Source organism: Sphaeramia orbicularis, chromosome 16 (genome assembly GCF_902148855.1).
Source record: "Sphaeramia orbicularis chromosome 16, fSphaOr1.1, whole genome shotgun sequence".
NCBI classification, from domain to species: domain Eukaryota; kingdom Metazoa; phylum Chordata; class Actinopteri; order Kurtiformes; family Apogonidae; genus Sphaeramia; species Sphaeramia orbicularis.
The window spans coordinates 60966110-60988420 of NC_043972.1; the positions used below are offsets into that span (position 1 = coordinate 60966110).

General features: G+C 40.3%; 1 protein-coding gene across 1 annotated transcript; it reads right to left on the reverse strand.

The window, feature by feature from the left end:
• Positions 1 to 1066: 1066 nt before the first annotated feature.
• Positions 1067 to 10403, reverse strand: LOC115435858 (zinc finger protein OZF-like). The gene is made up of 2 exons (XM_030158465.1): positions 8905 to 10403; positions 1067 to 1395 (listed from the first exon to the last, which is right to left on the reverse strand). The coding sequence occupies exons 1-2, from the start codon at positions 10178 to 10180 to the stop codon at positions 1067 to 1069; spliced, it is 1605 nt and encodes a 534-aa protein (XP_030014325.1). The 5' UTR covers positions 10181 to 10403.
• Between the last annotated feature and the right edge of the window lie 11908 nt (positions 10404 to 22311).

Consider the following 22311-nt stretch of genomic DNA (forward strand, 5'->3'; position numbering starts at 1 on the left):
CTCCCTTTTACTGGACACTTAGAAACAAAGTGTCCAGCTTGACCACAGTACAAACACAGATTCTCACGGCGCCGTCGTTCCTTCTCCGCCGCTGTCAAACTGGTCCGTCCCACCTGCATCGGCTCCGCCCCTCCCTCAGCAAAAGTCTCTGTCTGTGGATCGGGAGGAGGCGGGAACCCCGGAGCTCGGAGTGAAGTTCGGCGCCCTCCCCCTTCCCGACGTGACTCCTGCCTCCACAGCTGTATGCGTCGATCCAATCGTGTGGTTAGTTCAATTAAACCATCCAGAGATGAGGGAAGATCAAAAGAAATCAGCTGATGCTTGATGTAAGGGGCTAATCCGCTGAGATAAGCATCACACTGTGCACCTGAGTTCCATGTGCTGAGTGTAGCTCGGGTGCGGAAGTCTATAGCGTAATCAGAAACAGATCGATTACCTTGATTGACGCTCATTAGTCCACCCGTGGCATCAGGACCCGAAGTCACCGGTCCGAAAACTTTACGCAGCTCCTCAGCGAAAGCCTGGAATGAAGAGCAGGCGGGGGTACTCTTCTCCCATTCAGCCGTTCCCCACAGCTGAGCTCTGCCGGTGAGATGGTTTATGGCGAAGGCGACCTTGGCTGCCTCAGTCGCAAACGTGCGTGGCTGCAGAGCGAACAGGATGGAACAGTTCGTGAGGAACGGGTTACAGCCTTCTGGGTCCCCGGCGTAACGTTCTGGTTCCCCTACCCGGGGCTCCGGCGTGGAATCAGATGACAAACCTGGAAACGGAGCCGGAGGAGCTGGATCGGGTGCGGAAGAAGTCTGCTGTGTGAAGAGGACCGCCAGCTGCTGGACCTGCGCAGCGATAGCCGCTACTCCCTGCTCCACACGGTCCAAGCGAGCCCCCTCCGAGGATCGGTCCGCTGGGTCCATTTCTGGCCAGATTGTACTGTAACAAATACAACCGGAACCCAGAAGCAGACCGACACAAAGGTATGAGTTTGAAAACCTTTACTGAGGCTTTGTTGAAGCAACAGGAGTTCAATATAACAGTTACAGTTTTAGACACAGTTACAAACTCAGTCTCAGTAATCCGACAGGGGTAAGGCAAAGGGGGGCGTCGGGGACAGGCAGATAGTCCAGTAACCGGGGAGTCCGTAGAGTCCAGAGGGGCTGAGACAGAAGACAGGGTCCGCGGCAGAAACAGGTCGAAACCAGACGGCAGGCAGAGAGACGTGGTCAGGGACAAAGGGCAGGTCGAGCACCAGGGAAACGGACGAAAAGGCAGAACCAGGCTGACGAGACAGGCAGGGATCAGACGACAGGTAGCAGAGCGGGTCAGGGACAAACGAGATCAGACACGAAGAATCAGGTAGGTGTAATGCTGGAAAGTTTCTCACAGGTAGAAGACAATCTGGCAAAGAACAAAGGAGGGAGAGGTGAATATAAACCCTCTACCTAATGAGCCCAGGTGTGCTCACAGGTGAGGGGAATGAACTGATGAGGAGGTGTGACAGAAAGAGCAATGAGGAGGTGTGGCTGAGAGTGAGGGGAAAAAAGAGAAAGAAAGAAACAGCAGAACAAAAAGACAGAGATGTTACAGTTAATGCTTAACTAATGCTTCATAGTGTGGACTTATTATAAAGTGTTCCCATATGTCTTTGTAACTGAGTAAAAAGATTGTAGTGCCCCATATGTCGGAACGGGATGAAACGAAAGGACGTTCACCTTAGGGCCTATGTGGGCTTTGGACAATCCCAGCGCAGGACAGGAAACTCCAAAACTAGCCAGTAGGGGGTAGGGCTGTTAGAAAATATCGGTTCTGCAATATATCGGGATATTTCATTTCACAATACTGTATCAATATTAAAAAGTACTGTATTGATATTTTTAGGTATTTATTCAAATGCAGATATGGCAGAGGTTCATTTATGTTTTTTGGTTTTCTTGTTTGTTTATATTTTATTTATTATTATTTAACACTGTTTTATTAAATAATGTTTATTTGAATCCTCTTAAAAGCACTTTTTACTGTCTGAGAGGCAGATGGGAGTTCCTTTGGAAATGAGGAGAATTAGAAAAAGGTTGTGATAGAACATTAGATCCTGTTGTTATCAAATAAAAATGTGTTTAGTATCTGTGCAGATTTCTGCTGTAATTCAATTCTTGCAGGAAATAATCTTAAAAAAAAGAAATAAACAAAAAATTGCTATTTTAATAGTATCACGATATATCGTCATGTATCATATCATGATCCTAGTATTGTGGTTTGTATCGTAACGCCAGATTTTTGCCAATACACAACCCTAGTAGGGGGTGTGGTTGCACTGGTTTACCCAAAGCAGTTTGAATCAAAGCAAAAATATTATTCCAAAGAGTATGAAGTTTTGAGCAAGACCAAAACATGTGAACATGATGAGCAGGAGCAGCACCACAAAGGGTTCAGTTTGGACTGACATCAGAGAAAATCTGTCATGTTTTGGTTGGTCCAAAAACAGCCATGCCAAATTTGACACTGCACATCCTGTTGTTATTTTTACAGAAAACATTGCTGTGGCATGTCTTTGCAATGATTAATCAAACTAGACTTCCATCCATTTCCTGAAGGAAATGTAACCCATGTGCTTGCCTGTTGCCGGATCGGTGGACTTGTGTGACGTTAAAGCAAGAAATGCCTCCCATTCAGTTCATCTGTGAATGTGTGTGTCTGTGTTTGTGGACTGACGTCAGCACAGACTGTGTGTAGACCTGTATTCAGATGAGAAGCCCCTCCCACAGTCTGTGTCAGTCCTGTTACAGCAGTGTTTCAATAGGCTCCTTTAACTGAATAGTTCCATGTGTGTGTGTGTGTCTGTGATCCCAGGTGAGCTCATTCATTTCATACAGAGAATTTATGGGAAGTTTTTCAGCTTCATTATATTTATATGTTTTTATATTTATTCTTATTGCATTCATTATTTATTATTTAGATGTATTTGTAATTGTACTGTATCTGTATTAGTGTGTGTTTTTTTGTGGAGTCTTAATTATCTTAATTGTCTGCAGCTGTGACACACAGAACACATGTGCCGTTACCATGACAACGAGTAGTGCAGACACTGATGACACAGACACAAACATGCTCATCTATGACTGAAACACTGAAACAGCTCTGGAACAGCGGCTAATTATGGGAAAACCGTAAATGATAGGTGAAAACTAACATAATCGTGAGCGTCAGACAGACCTGGGGAACACACAGATGTGTTTTTTTTGTCCGTACTGTGAGAAATGACGGAGTTCTGTCAGTGTGAAAACAGTCATCTCAGCAGGAGCACAGCGATCCGTTTAACACTGATTTGTACTGCTGTGAATAGGAGCTGAGAAGGGACCTGCCCCAAAACTACTGCCTCCCATTTCACTGTAGAAAGAGCTAGGTCTTCAAACATGGGTTCATTTGAAGCCCAGGAACCATGGCTACATTTTTGGAAAAGATCATTCACCTCCTGTTTATCGTTTGGCTGGGAGGGCGAGTTGTTCAGAAAATTTTCAGGTGAATTTTTGCTGCTCCTCCACTCTAGGTGATGACATCACCCACTCTAGCAGATCAGATTTTTACTAAATCCAGGGGTTTTTGAAGACTCACCTATTGAAAACCGTAAACCACATCCTCATACCACAGACATTTTTGCAGAGATGACAAAAATGCCTTCGTTTTAAAGTTTAAATGAAGTCTGTAGGTGAAAGTATGGCGAAGCAGTAGTGGTCAGAAAACAGACAACTTTTTTGTCGCTCCCATTGAAAATGAATGGGGTTTTTTATCGCATTTTTGTGCAAAAACCGTACGTGATATCGTTACCATGTGACCACACAGATAATCTTTGGGCCAAGCTGAACATTTCTGCGCTGACAGAATAATTTTAGCACAAATCGTTTGGGAATGGTAGCCACTTGAAAATGGCCCAATTCATTTCAGATGGAGAAATTTGACCGTTTTTTTTTTGCAATTTTAACGAAATCCGTGCATCGGAATGTCAAGCCAATAACATAGCACAGCTTTCGAGACCAGGCTGCACATTTTTGGTCTATTTCCAACGGTCTGGGCCAGATTTTTTTTCAAAGTTTTTTGTATAATAATAAGTCATAAAAAAAAATAAATAAATGTGACGAACAATAGTCCCCTGTGCACTGCACTGCAAGCACACGGGGAATTAATTTAGTCTCAAGTGAACACCAGTAAAATAATAGCATTAAAACATAAATAATGACATATTCCATAGTTTTCTCTATTTTAACACTAAAAGTAAATTATAATACAAACAATTTTATATTTACAAAGTATCCTTTCACAAGAGACTGTGAATAACCTGAACAACCTGGAATTTCAGAACGATATAATGCTTCATCTTTACACAATCCACAGACCTCAGTGGATCTACAAAAACACAAAGTATTCAGTAACAGGAAGAACACTGTTAAAACTGCTCTTATTTTTTTATTTTTTACCTAAAGGCCCAGTGCTACATTTGTTGCAGTTCCCAGATGAATTTTTCCTCTCTATTTAACCTTTCTTATGTGATATATCACCATTTATTACAATATTATCCTCTATATTGTGCTTTTTTTTTTTTTTTTTTTTGTAAATCATGTATTTTGTATATTTAATTTCCTATGTTTGATTTAGACAGTCATGAAAAAATTTGTTAATTCAAGGTTATTACAGCAAAACAGAAAAAAATGATGAAATAGTGACTTTTTCATTAAAATACATCATTAACTGAACATAAAACAAGTGTCTCCATCTACTGTCATTGATAAAACTCCATGGGTTTTACTGGTGAATCAATGTAGTAGAAGATGACAGTGTTTCCACGTCTCTGAAAGTCCAAATGGGTCATATCTGATAATCATGAAATAATAAACAACTGCATTTTACACTAATAATTTATGATAGGATTAGTGGATGAACACGCATTAAACATCACAGATGAGAAGATGCTTTGGTGACCGGTGGCTATTTGCGTTAAGAAACTTCGCCTTAATCACAGGTTATTGTTTTTTGTTTTTTTTTTGTAAAAAAAATTTGCAAATGTACATGTTTATAATGTAATTTTACTTTTCAATTTTCTTTTACATTAAAACAAAGCAAAATATTTGGAGTTGTCACCCTTGATTGTTAATATCTTCAGTGTAAATTTTGCAAATTCATCCCATGGGTCAGATCAGACTCTTTGACATGCTGGTTTTGACACCCCTAACGTAGATTAAATTAAAAAGCAGTTCATAAATTATATAGACAAAAGTATTGGGACACAATGAATTAAGTTGTTTCATGGCTAACAGAAGGGGGGGGGCAAAAGAATAATTTCAAATATCATAAATTTTGGTGCGAGAAATTTCATTGCAAGTCATTATTTTATTTAACTTATTGAAATGTTTATTTTTCTTGTAAATATATATATATATATATATATATATATATATATATATATATATATATATATATACACACACATAAATCAGAATTAATTCATCATTAATCATAATGAAAGTCATTGTCATTGCTCCTTCTGTAAATTTAAATCTTTTAGCAGGGTCACAAAGATTATGACGCATTTACAGACTCCACATGGTACGTGTTCTGCACTGGCATGTTGGTTTAAAAATGGAAGTAAACCTGTCTCATCAGATTTTCAATTATAAAAGCCACTGAATTTCTAGCACTGAATTTTTTTGCACTGAAATGAAGTATCAGAATTTTTTTGGCGTCACATTTGGCTGGATGTCGGTTCGACTTGAGGTAGAATCAATTGCTTTTCCTTGGTGTCCCAGATGTGTCATCGGAATTGTTTTGCTTCTGAATTTTTTTGCATTTGAATTTTTTGCTTCTAAATGTTTCACATCTGAATTTTTTGCATCTGAATTTTGTAAAAAAATTCAGATACTTAATTTCATGATCACAGTTTTCATGAATACCACCACACTGTAATCTGTTCTTTTTTTCCAAACTCTTTCATGCATGAATTATGAGAACCTTAGTCAAGATTTTTTTCTTCAGTATTTTTATTCCTCCTTAACATGTATTTAAAACCCAATATCAGAAAGTGATACAAAAACAATGAAATGAAACTTTTTTAATGCTGCTAATCTGATGTTTTCTCAAATTTTTACATATTCTAATACTAGTTATATATCACTTCATGGTGATAATATGCAAAAAAAAAAAACTTTGTTTAAACAAAATCAAACCTGTTAATTACAGTCTAATAATTAACAATTGTTTTACACTCAAACATGTGACTGCAGATCAGGTTTATCTAGAACAGTAAAGTTACAGTGATGGTCTGAACTGAAGTGTATGGGATGAGGCATAAGCGTCCATATGTGTGTGTTGTCAGATATGGAACTAAAACAACAATATCATTTCACCATTGACGCTTGGGACGAGTGGAGGGTGGTGTGTCTGTCGGTTCTGTCGGTGGAGGATATCGAAGACATCTACTTATTTGGATTTATGATAGTGGGACACCTAATTGGACTTGGAGTTGCCCCGGTCTATCACAAAATTGGAAAGTCAGCACCACGCAGAGAGACCCCGCTGCTGTTGGTGGAAATTAAGGAGCACTTTGGAGCGGTGAGTGATGACGAGAAGGAATTCCAACAGGTGGTGACGCAGTCGGGGACAGAGTGTGAGACCGGTCTTATGTTTGTGTTCGCATTATCCTCTGTTCTTCACTGTAAATTTCAAAGAAAAGGGTTCTGTGGCGGCACGATGTCCCTAATCATCGATCTTAATTTTGTTTGATGTACTCTGTGCCGTCAAATGACAATAAAGGCTATTCTGATTCTGAAGCTCTTTTAGAGGGAGTTCTTTAGCAAGAGTATTTTAAAGTATATATGCTAACCTTAAAGCTATACCGTATGATGTGGCATTTTTACACTTTTCTTTTGTCATCTTAAAATGCTCTTAATAAGTGTGTGTCAAACTAAAATGTAAAAGAAATCCACCAGGTATTGAAACTCAAAAATGTTTAATTCTCATATATGTCAAATAAAATTCTGACCAATCATTTTAGTCGGTCCGAATGAAATAATTGGCCGAACCTGACTGAGCCTCCTGTCAATCATCCATTACGGCCGTCCAGCATCCGATCCATTATTGCCGTCTCCACATCCGACATGTGTCCCTCTGAATCTGACGCTTCACTGGTGCTGCTTCTCCTGTCACTGACCACAGTCTACTGTCTAGGATGTGTTTGGATAGAACTGACATGCACATGTGGAAGGGAAAAAACGGATTTATGAACAGAAACGACAACTGAGGGGCACAAACGGGAGTCTGATGAATGAAGGATGGAGATAAAAGTCCAGAAGTCAGCTGTACTGGACTGAACAGGTCTGCATAAAGCTCAGCTTTTCTGACGGTGGGACTCATACAGGTACATGCACATGGTGTCACACATGTAAGATGATGTAGGATGATAAATGTATGGACTATGAAACTTCAAATGTCCACGGAAAAATTCGCGGAGGCAGCGCGTTCACAGTGCGCGCGCCCATCCCCTGGGCACTGCAGTGAAGACCCTGACCCAGTACTGCACAGACCAGGTCTACTGATGGAACAGGTCTACTGATGGAACAGGAGCCGCGGGCCCTCGGCAGGTGGATGATGCATGTGATTACTGAGGGAGGGGTCCGCGGACACGCCAAAACGGACCGGACCTCCACCTCTGCTTCCTCCTCCGTTTCCATCGCGCATCAGGTGAGAGGAGGAGAGAGGAGGAGGAGCCTCAGAGCTCAGGCAGAAGGAAGGGGGCGGGGCTTTGGAGGGAGGCGGGTTGTTCATGTTCAAACTTTTACTAAGTGCTGTGAGAAATGTCACATCGGTAGGTAGAGCTTTAATGTCAACCTGGTAACGAACCCACTGTGTTTTAGTTTGTTTTGTGTGGGTCTGTCTGTTTTTGTAATGTGCTGTATGTAAAGTTGTTGAATACTTAAATTTCCCTCTGGATTAATAAAGTATCTCTCTCTCTCTCTCCCTCTCTCTCTCTCTCTCTCTCTCTCTCTCTCTCTCCCTATATATATATATATATATATATATATATATATATAGATATAGATATAGATATAGATATAGATATATATATATAAATAAAAAGAGCCAGATTCAGGTTTGATTCTCAGATCAACTCATGTAACCTCATTTTCCACAACAACAATTACAATGATGTTGTCAGTTGAATAAATGTACCAGTTTATATTTCTTATTAGATATAAAACACGTTGTTTGTTTTTTTGACTTTTGGTTAAAGCACAAAGAGAGAGAGGAGAGCAGAGACACTGAACATATCCACTGGTCTACAGTTTATAGAAATGATCTGACTCAGATTAAATGTGTTAAATGTTACGTATTTTAATCAGATTAATTGGAAAACAAATGTCAAAAAATGGTCTGCTGATGTTTTGACAGTATATGATGGTGCGTTCTTCCACATATATGTTGGTTTGTGTCTATTTATAAACAGATTTATGAATGTTCCACTGATTGAACCTGTCCAGTCCATGAACTGTCATGTGCAGACAGTGTTTGAAGTAGATCTGGTCCATCTGACACTAATATTCCTCTGGAGTTAAACCCATTCTCTTGTGTAGGCCTCTCTCTCTCTCTGAAAGCCTTCCCACACCGGTCACAGTCTTATGGTTTTTCTCCTCTGTGGGTGCATAGGTGTGCCTTACATCTGGACTCTATAGAGTCTGATCTGGAGGGTTTTAAGTTTGATGTTCTTATCAGAAGAAGTCGGTGCTGCTAGTTCACACACTGTGTTTCTGTTCGTCATCTGATGCTCAGGTACTGTTTGGGCCAAAAGATGATTCACATCTGTGTTGATGGTAGGAGAGAGCAGAGTGTGGCAAGAATTTTTGTTCACATTGGTAACACTCAAACTGTTTCGGTGTGTTTCTCTGTGGATGCGTAGGTGTGCCTTAAGCCCATTCATATGGATGTAAGTTTTCCCACACTGTCCACAGTGATATGGTCTTTCTCCACTGTGAACACGTAGGTGTGCCTTAAGCCCTTTCATTTGGGTGAAAGTTTCCCCACACTGTTCACAATTATATGGTCTATGTCCACTGTGGACACGTAGGTGTGACTTAAAGTTACTAATGTGGGTGAAAGTTTTCCCACACTGTTCACAGTCATATGGTCTTTCTCCACTGTGGACACGTAGGTGTGACTTAAGGCTATTCATGTGGGTGAAAGTTTTCCCACACTGTTCACAGTGATAGGGTCTTTGTCCACTGTGGGTGCATAGGTGTGACTTAAGGTTACTCCTCTGGGTGAAAGTTTTCTCACATTGTTCACAGTAATATGGTCTTTCTGCACTGTGAATGCGCAGGTGTACCTTAAGGTTAGACATGTAAGTGACAGTCTTCCCACACTTTTCACAGTCATATGGTTGTTGTCCACTGTGAATGCGTAGGTGTGACTTAAGGTTACTCATCCGGATGAAAGTCTTCCCACACTGTTTACAGTCATATGGTCTTTCTCCACTGTGGGTGACCAGGTGTGCCTTAAGTCTAGTTATAAGGGTAAAAGTCTTCCCACACTGCCCACATTCATATGGTCTTTCTCCACTGTGGATGCGTAGGTGTGTACTAAGGGCAGACGCTTGGGTGAAAGTCTTCCCACACTGGTCACAAACATGTGGTCTTTCTCCACTGTGGATGCGTAGGTGTGTACTAAGGGTAGACGCATGGGTGAAAGTCTTCCCACACTGGTCACAGCCATGTGGTCTTTCTCCAGTGTGGATGCGTTGATGGATTTTAAGCTCCTCCTTTCTGATGAAAGCCTTTCCACACTCCTCACATGAATATGGTTTTTCTCTGTTGTGGATGTGTACGTGTGTCCTAAGGTTAAACGCTTGGGTGAAACTCTTCCCACAATGGTAACACTCATATGGTCTTTCTCCACTGTGGCTATGAAGGTGTGTCTTAAGGCTACTCATCTGGGTGAAAGTCTTCCCACACTGTTTACAGTCATATGGTCTTTCTCCACTGTGGATGCGTAGGTGTCTCTTAAGTTGACTCATCTGGGTGAAAGTCTTCCCACACTGCTCACATTTATACGGTCTTTCTCCACTGTGGATGCGTTGGTGTGTCTTCAGCTGATGCTTGTGGGTATAACTCTTCCCACACTGCTCACAAGTGAGTTTTCCTTCCATATTTGCTGGAATCAGGTGATCTTCTCCTGATACAACTTTTAGGTTTCACTTAAAATCCACCTTCGGCTTCTTTCTACATCAAAACAAAGAGAAAGAAGAAGAGGTGGTCACTGAAATGCAATGGAATGTAACAGAACAAACACATCTGTTCAGGACCAGATTAAGCAGATCGACAAAATTAACTCGTTAGGTCATCGACAGGACATTTTCAAAACAACCAATATTTGATGGGTTCTCCTTAAAAGATGTGTTTCCTGTATGAGACCAGAAAAAGCAAATAAAAACAGACAAACTGAAGATGAAAACTGTCAGGTTCTCTCCAGTGTTGGCAGATTCTTTAAATAGTCACAGAATCACAAAACTCTGCAAAAACTTGTTTGGTTTGGTCACTGAAAGTAAAGTCAGACCAGTTCAATGTATTATTAGGGCCCAAGGGCTGAGAATTGGCTGCAAAGGCCCTATTGTCTGTCAAATGTTTTCTATGATCATTCTTCTTCTTCTTATTGCGTTGATGACTAGTGTGACATCACAAATCCCTTTGGTGCCCAAACCCCTGCTGCTAATGTAAACAGCAGTGGCTGGAGTCCAGGAACTGGTCACCTGTTTCACACACACATCCTACTTTGCTGACTTCCCAAAGTCGACTGAAACAGATCTGATCTGTCAGAACTCAAATAGAGTTCTAAGAGTTAAAGGAGCTGTATGGAAGAATTCTGTTCCAAGGAATCAGAAAAGGGCCCTGAATTCACCCAAAATGAAGGAATCATGTTGATTTCAAATACTGAGAATGTTCACATTTGAAAACCTGAGTGTCAGCCCACAACTAATGTTTCTGTTGTCAGGTTGTGTTTTGGTCTGATGCTCCGCCCATCACCTATCTCCCAATCACAAAGTCAGTAGTGTTTGTTCACCCAGGTTGCCAGTTCCCACTGAGCTGCAACTAGGAACATTTCTGATCCCAAATGTCTGACTGTCGCATTTTTGATGGATTGTAAGTACTCTTATCTATTTATTTATTTATTTTGTATTCTATGCTTTGTCTTTTTTATCCTCTGATGTACAGTGTCCTTGGGTGTCGTGAAAGGCGTTTCTAAATCACATTTATTATTATTATTATTAGATTTATCAGAGTTAGTTTGATGCCAGGTGGAAGTCTGATTGGGAAAGTTCAGGTGTCAATGAAAAAGAGGAGCTACGAGGCTGAGGTGAGAGCGAGTAGCTAGCAAACATAAGGGTTTTAGCAATATAGCTAACGTTACTGTACCCGGGTAACGTTAGCCTTTAATTAGCTATGTTAAAATAAGTACCATATGGTTAGTTGATGATGTAACTGACAACACACACACATCATTTTGCTTTAAAGTTACATATAGACAGGTAATGTTATATAAGCTAATGTTTAGCACTAGTACTAGCTAGCTAAAGTTAGCTACTAATGTTAACCGGGAGCAGGTCTTTTCAGACGCTGGACGTTTGGAGCATGAGACGGTTCACACCTGGCCTGGACGTTTTGAACCCTGGGATAAAGATGTTTCGGACCAGACTTGGCGAACTGATATACACGTAAGTACAAGAAAATATGTAGATGTGTGGATTTTTTTAGGGCTGATGCCGATACCGATTTTCTTTTTCATCAGCCTTAGCCGATGACCGATACAGGCTGACGATTTTCTTGAGATGATATTGCTTTTGCTCCCTCAATTTACTTAATAAAAATGACACAATAATAACAAATGTTACAAGTCTCAATTTAAACAAAATAAAGAAACATTATTGAACTTAAAACATTTAACAAATAGTAAAAAGAGGAAGAAAGGTGAGGTAGAACAAGGAATGTTGCATATAGTAGCATTAAACAGCTTCATCTTTGTTGAACTTTATCAAACATACATTCAAATAAAAAGCAAAACTAAGAGTTCAGTGCTCGTAATTCTTCAAGTAATTTCTTTGAAAATAAATATTTAACCATAAATAAAATTCTTACAGTATTGCACACAGTAGCAACAAGCTAGCAGCAGAATCTAGTGCACAGTGTCCTCGACTGAATTTTAAAGGAACCATTTCCCACCGACTCCTTTAATGCTTAGGCCTAAGTTGTAGTGCACTTCCATAATCTCTTGTCGTGCAAATGGCCTTCCTAAGATAAGGAAAGAGTCAACAGCAATACAAACCCAAAAACAACTGGAAATGAACTGTGCAGAATATGCACATTGCCGCACGTCCAACACTATTGACCTAGTTCTGAATATTCCCAGTTTAGGAGCTGTGGGTTATAATGGAGGAAACGCAGACACTCTGCATTTTCCCCTGTCAGCCTGGACCTCTGCAGGAGAAGCCATTTATTTCACTAACAACACACTTGATCTGAAGCTGGGGGCGGGGGGGGGGGGCATAGCGGTCCATGACTGAAAATATTCCATCATTGACAGATTTTTTTTTTCAATGACGGAAAATTCGGAAGGCCGTCCGTCATTTTGACAGATTCAAATACTGAGGGTAATCTACTGTTAACCTTTCCTCCTCAGCTCGTCCGACCGTAGTCAGCGAGCACAGGGGAAATGTCCTCCAGGGCTGATGTGGGGTTCACTCCCCTACCAGTAGTAGAAGACAGCAGCCTTTACTTCTGCACAGTATATCCATGTTAGAACACTGTTTACTTCTGTCCTCTGACACACTCATACTCTAAACTGCCGCTCCCTCACCTTGCTCGACCACTCACACCATACGCACACGCCACACACCGCCCTCGCACTTAAGGAACACACACATACTCACACTCACACTCACACACACACACACACACACACACACACACACACACACACACACACACACACACACACCAGTCTCATAACACTACCAAAGAAAGTTTTCACACAACACTGTGAACAGAACCTGCTGCAGAATCGCTGGTCTGTCTGTGAGCAAGGCATCAAACAGTCCAGAACAGCATCCACCTGTATAGAACCAACATCCACCTGAATAGAACTAACATCCACCTGTATAGAACCAACAACCACCTGTATAGAACCAACATCCACCTGAATAGAACCAACATCCACCTGTATAGAACCAACATCCACCTGAATAGAACCAACATCCACCTGTATAGAACCAACAACCACCTGAATAGAACCAACAACCACCTGAATAGAACCAACATCCACCTGAATAGAACTAACATCCACCTGTATAGAACCAACAACCACCTGAATAGAACCTACATCCACCTGAATAGAACCAACATCCACCTGAATAGAACCAACATCCACCTGTATAGAACCAACATCCACCTGAATAGAACCAACATCCACCTGTATAGAACCAACAACCACCTGAATAGAACCAACAACCACCTGAATAGAACCAACATCCACCTGTATAGAACCAACATCCACCTGTATAGAACCAACAGCACCACTGTTCACAACTACACTGAATACAACAGCAGTACTGCAGTCACATGACTCACCCTGAGTCCACCTGTGGTAGACCCCCTGTCCAGTTAGTCCACCTGTAGTAGACCCTGTCCAGTTAGTCCACCTGTAGTAGACCCCCTGTCCAGTTAGTCCACCTGTAGTAGACCCCCTGTCCAGTTAGTCCACCTGTAGTAGACCCTGTCCAGTTCATGGTGAGTGTGAATATTAATCAGTCAGTGTTCAGTCTTGTGTGGTTTTTTTCTCTGACTTTTGCTTAAATCAGATGTTACTTTGCTCGTGCAAACTGTGCAGACAGCCCAGTCTCCTTATTTTAAAGCCCAGTAAATGTGATGGCATTGATAAACACGGTTAAAAAAAAAAGAGGGACTGATGCGGTGAAGGATGACGGACAAGCAAGGAATCCTCCAGTTCTTCTTTCATTTGGTGTGTTATATGTATGCATGTTCTACCGTTCAGGTGTTATTTGATGGCATGTCCATTTGTGCACAGATCTGTGGTTCACAGAACCTGAACTCTGACCCTCAGTGCATGAGAACACACTAATTAAAAGTGGCATATAGAATTATGCGAGTCGTGATATCACGTTGCTTTATCAGCCAGCAGCAACTACAGCTGCTGCAACATTAAATACTAGTAAATATATCTCTTTATCATTAAAAAATACAAATGTGAAATGACAGTTAATAATATGTTATGATGGAATTTTTAGACCCTGTCCGTCAAAATGACAGACAATAAAAATGTCTAGCGCAAACTCTGTTCCCTCCCCAGCCAGCAGGACCATGTGGGCCCCAGAAGGGTCCCATTTGGGCTGCAGAGAAGGGTCCCATGTGGGTTTGTCCACAGTTTCCATGGTGACCACACATGTGTTTGACCAGAGCAGAATCAGAATCAGATCTGAATCTGTTTATTGTCATTGAACCAAGTACAAAAACTGAGGTAAAGCTCCGAGGTTCAGTGCACGAACTTACAGACAGACAACAAATATAAGCAAAACAACAACAAATATGAGCAAAACAACAACAAATATCAGTGAAACAACAACAAATATGAGTAAAAACAACAACAAATATCAGTGAAACAACAACGAATATGAGTAAAACAACAACAAATATCAGCAAAACAACAACAAATATGAGTAAAACAACAACAAATATCAGTGAAACAACAACAAACATGAGTAAAACAACAACAAATATGAGTAAAACAACAACAAATATGAGTAAAACAACAAATATCATCAAAACAACAAATATCAGTAAAAAAAAAAAAAAATCAGTTAAACAACAACAAATATCAGTAAAAAAACAAATATCAGTAAAAAAAAAAAAACCAAATATCAGTAAAACAACAAATATCAGTAAAACAACAACAAATATCAGTAAAAACAACAAATATAAGTAAAACAACAAATATCAGTAAAACGACAACAAATATCAGTAAAATTAACAGTTATTTACACTAAAAAATTAAACTATTGCAAACTAAGATTTTTGTAAAACAGAATTTCAGTCGTGTAAATAACATGACAGATAAATATGGTGGGATAAATAGTGTGAAGAATAAATAATATGACAGATTCAGATCTGTGATTCTGATTCTGTTCTGGTCAAACACATGTGGTCACCATGGAAACTGTGGACAAACCCACATGGGGCCCTTCTGTGCAGTCCAAATGGAACCCTTCTGGGGCCCACATGGACATGCTGGCTGGGGAGGGACTAAATGTGACTGAGAACTGGGGCGACTGGGGGACTGAAAAGTAGGGTGGAACCGTTTTGGTTCAGGGCTTTCAATACAATACAGAGATACATGCAGCCTACGAAGAACGCAAAGACTCACCACGCTAAAGTCGGCAAAAGATTCACTGATTCCCACTTTGAGGCTCAATAATCACTGAGACACAAATGACGGCTGTATGCAGCTTTGGTAACACACAGAGGAAACTCCAACCCTGTTTCCATCCAAACAAACGCTCCTTAACCATCAGTAGACGGCATGACCTCCAATGTGGAGCCAGTTAGTGAGCGAAGGTTTAGGGACCGTCTGCAAAGTGCAAATTGGAAAATTTCGACAGATTTCAAATTCCATTATTTTGCTTCTACTCAGTGAAATGTCACCAGATGGATCTGACACAGCCATGAAGCCCTTCTGCACACACTACAGCCCTGAGACTGGACACATATCAGACCCACATTAGACTGAAGACAATATGAGCTACATCTGGATTTCAATGGGACTATATAGTCTGTCCACTAATTCTGGACTGTTGGCTTGTTAACCCTTGTGCCTCCCTGAAAAAAATACCTCTGCTCACCCTGAAGGACAAAAATGTCCACGCACAAAAAACTACCAGAAAAACCATCATACGTCAAAATGAAGAAATGGGCATTTCTGACTTTGCATCAGTACCTGACACAATGGAGTCAGATTTCAGCACCGTTTACTCAGACATAGTAATAGATCCAATATTTTAGACAATGGGAATAGATTCTGTGAGGTCTGTAAACGTCCACAGACACCAAGAACATCCAGATGAACCTTATTATTGTGAAGTCCTTCTTCATTTACTTTGGGTTTGTCTGTTTAGGGGTTTTTACCTGAAAATATGGTCAGAGTTAAACAGGTTAATGTATTCATTTATTTATTAGTTATTTATTTATTGATATGACAAATACAGGTCCTCAGAAACCAGTTTCGTTCTCTTCTTTGTGATGGAATGACAAATAAAACTCCTTTGAATCCTTTGACTCTGAGCCAAGGGCGGATCTAGAAAAATATTCCTGGGGTGGCAAGGGAGGGGCAGGAAATTTTCAGGGGTGTAGCATCTGAGACCGCGCTGGTCCAAAACACACTATTGAATAAAAAAGTACCTGAGAAGATCTCTGGACAGAACTGTATGACAGTGTCCATAAATGCATTGTGTGGAAATACATGTGAACTCCAACAAGTTACTGATCATTACGTTTCATCTTTACTCACAACATGTTCTCCCTGCTCATTCCTTCGTAGTTGAAATAATTACGTACATTTTTTAAACAAAAAACAAAGCTGTACATTTCTTATACTTACATTTTAGCCCCTTAAAGGCTTGCATCCATTTTTTTCCCCAAACAAAACCAAAACAGTATTTCTTAGACATTCTCATAAATGGTCATCATTTTAGCCGATTAAAGGCAGACCACTGAAAATAACAAAGTTGTCACACCTACAACAGCTGAATTCCACCATTTCCGTGTTGCTCAGTGAAACGCTTTACAAATGTGTCCAGATCCAAAGCTTTAGTGCGTTTTGATTCACTGCTGAGTACAGCTATACTTGATCATCTCTTTTCTGTCATGGCTTTAATCAGATATGATCTCCACACACAGTCAGTCCAATTTCCTGAGCACCGCCATCTTTTCTAAATAAATTCAGTTGACTTATTTGCTTACGTTAGCACCATAAACTGAACAGATTGGTTATTTGGTGATTATGATTTGCATAAAGGTAAAATTTCAGTAACTCATTTCAGCACCCCTCGCTGAATATCGTGATCAGAAATTCGGCTACAGCCATTGTCAACGGAACCGACGTGAAATTTGGCCTGTGTGACCCCAGCGTACGGCTCATATGGTTTTCGAAATGGGATGTCTGTGGAAAAATATGAACATTACAGGTGATAGTATACATTTTAGACTTTATTTTGAGAGGCATGCTTGTTTCTGGGAGGGACATGATACCCATAAGTTTGTGTATTCTATTGTTCGATATAGACTGACCCCAGGCTTTTATCTTACCAACGTGGGTGAACAGGACTGAGGTTTTTCCAACGCTACGGTCGGCGACTATGAAGCCGGAATATTGGAATTTTGTTCCAGTACCGGGATAAGAAGAAATCTGATGTAGTAAATGAGTTGTTCCCTTTGTCCTTTCGTACTGCTGCCTTCTGTTCTTGGCGCTCCGTCCTCACTTCGCGCCACTCGGGTTCAAATCAAAGCTCTAGGAGCTGTCGTCACCTCGTGCTGCATTCAATGAACTCAGACATCAGAGCTTTGTACTCACAAATGTCCGATTTGTTAGAACTGTTTCTTGATTTCCGAGTTGCCAGCTGGGGTGGCAGCCAGGGTGGCAAGGCTTTGTTTTAAGGTGGAATTTGCCCCCCTATGCCACCCTAGTAGGTCCGCCCCTGCCCACCCCCCACCCCCCTTCAGTTTTATCAGTGAGCCTAGAATAAACAGAAGAGGAGGGGGAGGTGCAGTCTTACTCACAGAATCATATCAGTGTCAGCAGCTATCTGTGGGAAGTTTCCCTTCTTTTGAATATGTGGCTGTACAGCTGAAGGCATCGTCCAGAGGCATGCTTTTAATATTCATGACCCCCCCCAAAAAAAAATACTGTGCAGACTTTTACGATGATTTTCATGAACTGCTGTCTATGATCTGTGTTGGTTTTGACTGTAGAATTATTGTTGTTGATTTTAACATCCATGTTGACAGCGTTCAGAACAAAGGGACTCCAGACCTGAAGAACACTCTGGACACTTTTGGGCTGACTCAGCATGGAACAGAGCCCACTGTTTCAGTACAGAGACCTTCTGAAGTTTTCAACACAGTTTCACTGTAACTTCAGTTTGGTCTTAGTTTTCAAAAACCTGGATAACTAACAGCAAACGTTCATTTTGATAGAATTATCTGTGTTGACTAAACTGACTTAGAAATCCAATCATTTTACAGCCAAACCTGTTGAACTGTCGTCAAAGTGCAAATGTTTGGATGATTTCAGTAAAGGGTAGTGGATAGATGTGGAATTATTTCTGCTAAATATCCATTCATCCATTTTCTGAACCACTTGTGAGGTGCCGGAGCTTTTCCACTGGGGCTACCAGTGGTGGAAGGAGGATACACTGTGGACGGCTCAGCGTTAGTGATGGACAAATGAGGCCTCATGAGGTGTGTGGCCCATTCCCCTGAGTGTGTGGACACTGTGTGGACACTGTGTTGGTGTGTGGCTTAATGGGGACATCTGGTGGACTTCCAAAATCATTGCAGGCTGCCTGGATTCAGAGTGTGGAGTGTGTGGCTTCAGTGGACGGTGGACACCAAATGATGAATTCAAGTGTTTACTGAATGAAAGGGATTTGGATGAATTCAATTCATTTGAATAGAAGCCAAATATTAGAACTCATACGGTGTGTCAAATGAAGAATGAACAAAACAAAATGTTCAAGTCAAACTGAAAATGTCAAACTAAAGGGACAGTTTGGTCCAAATCCTTTAGGACATTGCAGAGATTGTGGACTTGTTACTGGGGGGACAAGGCAGGGGTTACACCACGGGTGTCAAAGATGTGGCCCGGGGGCCAAATGCCAAAGGTTCCAATCCGGCCCCTGGGATGAATTTATAAAGTGCAAAAATTCCACACTTTTGAACTGAATTCAGCAAAAAAAAAAAAAAAAATTGGCTTGAATTAAGGAAAACATCTAAAATTAAGCCAAAAAAAAAAAAAAAAAATCTTCAATTAAGCCAAAAAAAAAATCTCAAATTTAGCAAAAAGTCTTGAATTAAGCCTAAAAAAATCTTCAGTTTAGTAAAAAAAAAAAACTTGAATTAAGCAAAAAAAAAAAAAAAAAACCCCACTTCAGTTAAGTAAAAAAATCTTGAATTAAGCCAAACAAATCTAGAATTAACAACTTAATTTTTTTGTCTTTGTTTTAGTGCAAAAAACAACATTAAATTACGAAAATATTTACATTTCCAATCTATCCTGTAACAATAAAATGTGAATAACATGAACAAATATGAACAACCTGACATGTTTGTATTAACCCTTTCATGCATGAATTATGAGAACCTTAATCAAGATGTTTTTCATGAGTGTTTTTATTCCTTTTTAGGCATGAAAAAGGCAATGTGATTGAAATTTTTCTTATGAAACAAATTTTTCATAGAGTTCCAAAAATGTCCACTCAGCTGGACACTATGTATTTAATTTCTGAAGCAAAGAAACATGTGTTTATTGATATATTGTGAGAAAACTATGACATAAAAACATTTTTAATGCTGCTAAACTGATGTTTTCTTACATTTTAACATATTCTAATACTGGTTACTACTCACTCCATGGAGATAATATGCAAAAAAAAAAGAAAAATTTTTGTTTGAAAAAAACAAACCCAACAACTGTTAATTACAGTACAATAACAATAACAAGCAATTGATTTACACTCAGACATGTCACTGCAGATTAGTTTTATCAAGAACAGCAACGTTACAGTAATTGTCTGAATTGCAGTGGATGGGATGATGCTTAAGTGTCCACTGTGTTGGCTGATATAAAACAAAAACAAATTCCATTAATATACAAGAGAACAGCAGTAGAATAGCTGTCCACTGTAGTGACCACTATGCATGAAAGGGTTAAATTCAGTCCAGTCTGAACTCTTTTCTTCCTGTTCCTCAGTGTTTAGTGTCTTTGTAGATCTGATCCAGAATGCACATGGACTAATCAGAAGTTAGGACTGAAAAATCCCCCAAATTCACCCAAACTGACCCTAAAACCACCTTTGTTTGACCAGCTCTCTCCGCCTGAGTCCCGGATGATCGCCCCTGTAGAGCCGCATTATGTAATAAAAGTTCAAAATGTAATAAAAATGTCACGTCATCTTGTAATAAAGCCGCATTATGTAATAAACTGACGCATTTTGTAATAAAATGCCTCAGTGCATTATGTAGTAAATTTTTTCGCATTATGTAGTAAGTTATTACAATTTGAGAAATTTATTACAAAATGCACTTGACACATTTTTATTTTCAGGAAAATGTAATAATATGGTTCATTATGTAATAACGGCACTCAAGTAGATTTTTTTGCCCTCTTTAATTGAAGTAGCCCTGCAGATTAGTAGCTGTAGTAGTGCTAATGATAGCCTACCTGTTAGCATTACATTCACAACTAGTGCACACACTCCAACATGCACACACAAAGGAGAAAACGCTGATGTTGAACAATGAATGGCTTTATTTCTAAACAGAACCTTTTTAAGGCAAATTAAAATATTTTGATCAATATAAGGTGTCTATGCCAGTTGAAAAAAAAAAAAAACTCAGGAAAGTGTCTTTAACAATGTAAACAACATTTCTGGATATAAAAAAAGAGCTAAACCGTCACACCTTTGGTGGCGAACTTGCAACTAAAATGTATTTTGCTGAATATATTACCATCAATATAAAGTGTCCAGGGGTTTTTCTTAACTGGGGAACAGGGGCGCTGCGTCATCATACTTTCAGCTAGCGCCCCCTTACCGAAATTCCGATGTTTTTTTTTTCTTTTATCCCTAAGCTCACAGTTACGCCGTACACTTATTAGTGATGAAAGTTTTCCGTTTTTTGCCGGAAATCAGTTTTTTCCCGAAAACTGAGCATATGTTCCGGTAAATTAACTCTTTCTTCGCCAATGACGAGATTTTCCATCAATCCGTGTTTTCACTGTTATAGTTGTAGTTTTCGAATCACCGTATCCCATAGCGATGCATACAGCGCCAGTCACTCTGAATGAGGAAATGCAGACTGTGCAGGAACTGCACGCAGTTTCAAAAGCCTTAAAGATAATTACGGAGACAGAGTGTGACAATTCAATATATGATGGAGCTACAGACAAACCATTTTGAGACAGTAACGGAGAAATAGAAGGTGAGGGAGACGGACACGGAACACAGGAAACACGGATGTGCTCGGGTCCAACAGGATGAGGACGACGGGGGGGGGGGGCATGGAGCAGCACGGAGACAATGACAGACAGCAGGTAGAGAAAAGAGACATTTATGGTGGACATTCAAGGAGAAGACAGACAACCAGATGTGAGACAAGACAAAGGACAGCTAGTGTTCATCTGTTAGACAGTGTGAGTTCAGATTCAGACTGAGGACACAGAACAGATTCAGCTGTAGAATGTCAGCAGGACACAGGGAAGACACTGTTGGATTTGGCTTTAATAGGAAATAAATAAATACATATATTCATAAACAGATAAATAAGTAGATGTCCATATAATTTAGAGCTCGACCGATATGGGGTTTTTGGGGCCGATGCCAATACCGAAACTGGGGGCTAAAAAAAGCCGATATCCGATACTGGCCGATAACCGATATATTGACCGATATATGAAATAAGAACACTGATCTCCACAGGATATAATAATCTAATATTAGATAATTGTGGACAGATGGATAAACAGTTGTATAAATCTGTGTTTATCTCACACAGATAATGGACCCAACTTTCAAATGCAAACTATGCAATCACAAAAAGAATGAGAGCAAAAAATATGACTGAACACACAATTATGTTTTCACTCACAAATTTGGATGTGTCTGCCTCACGGCACTACAACTGCCCATGTGGACTAAGGACTAAACTGAGCATGTGCAGAGTGAATTAGGTCAGTCCTAAGTTGTTCCTGATTGGAGCAACTGCAAGAGTTACAACTGACCTGCGTTCCAACTGTCCCCAGTCTCCCCTACACTATTAACACCCAGGCCTGTCTGCAGAATGAAACTGTGAGGGACACAGGAAGTGCACAGACATGGGTGTGTGTGGGGGGGTGAATACTTCATAAGATGGGGGAGGTCCGTGATTTTCTAAGCTGGGGGGGGGCGGGGGTTCGTCAGAGTGCATGGTAGCGGTCCGTGATTTTCGCCGGGGTGGGGGGCAT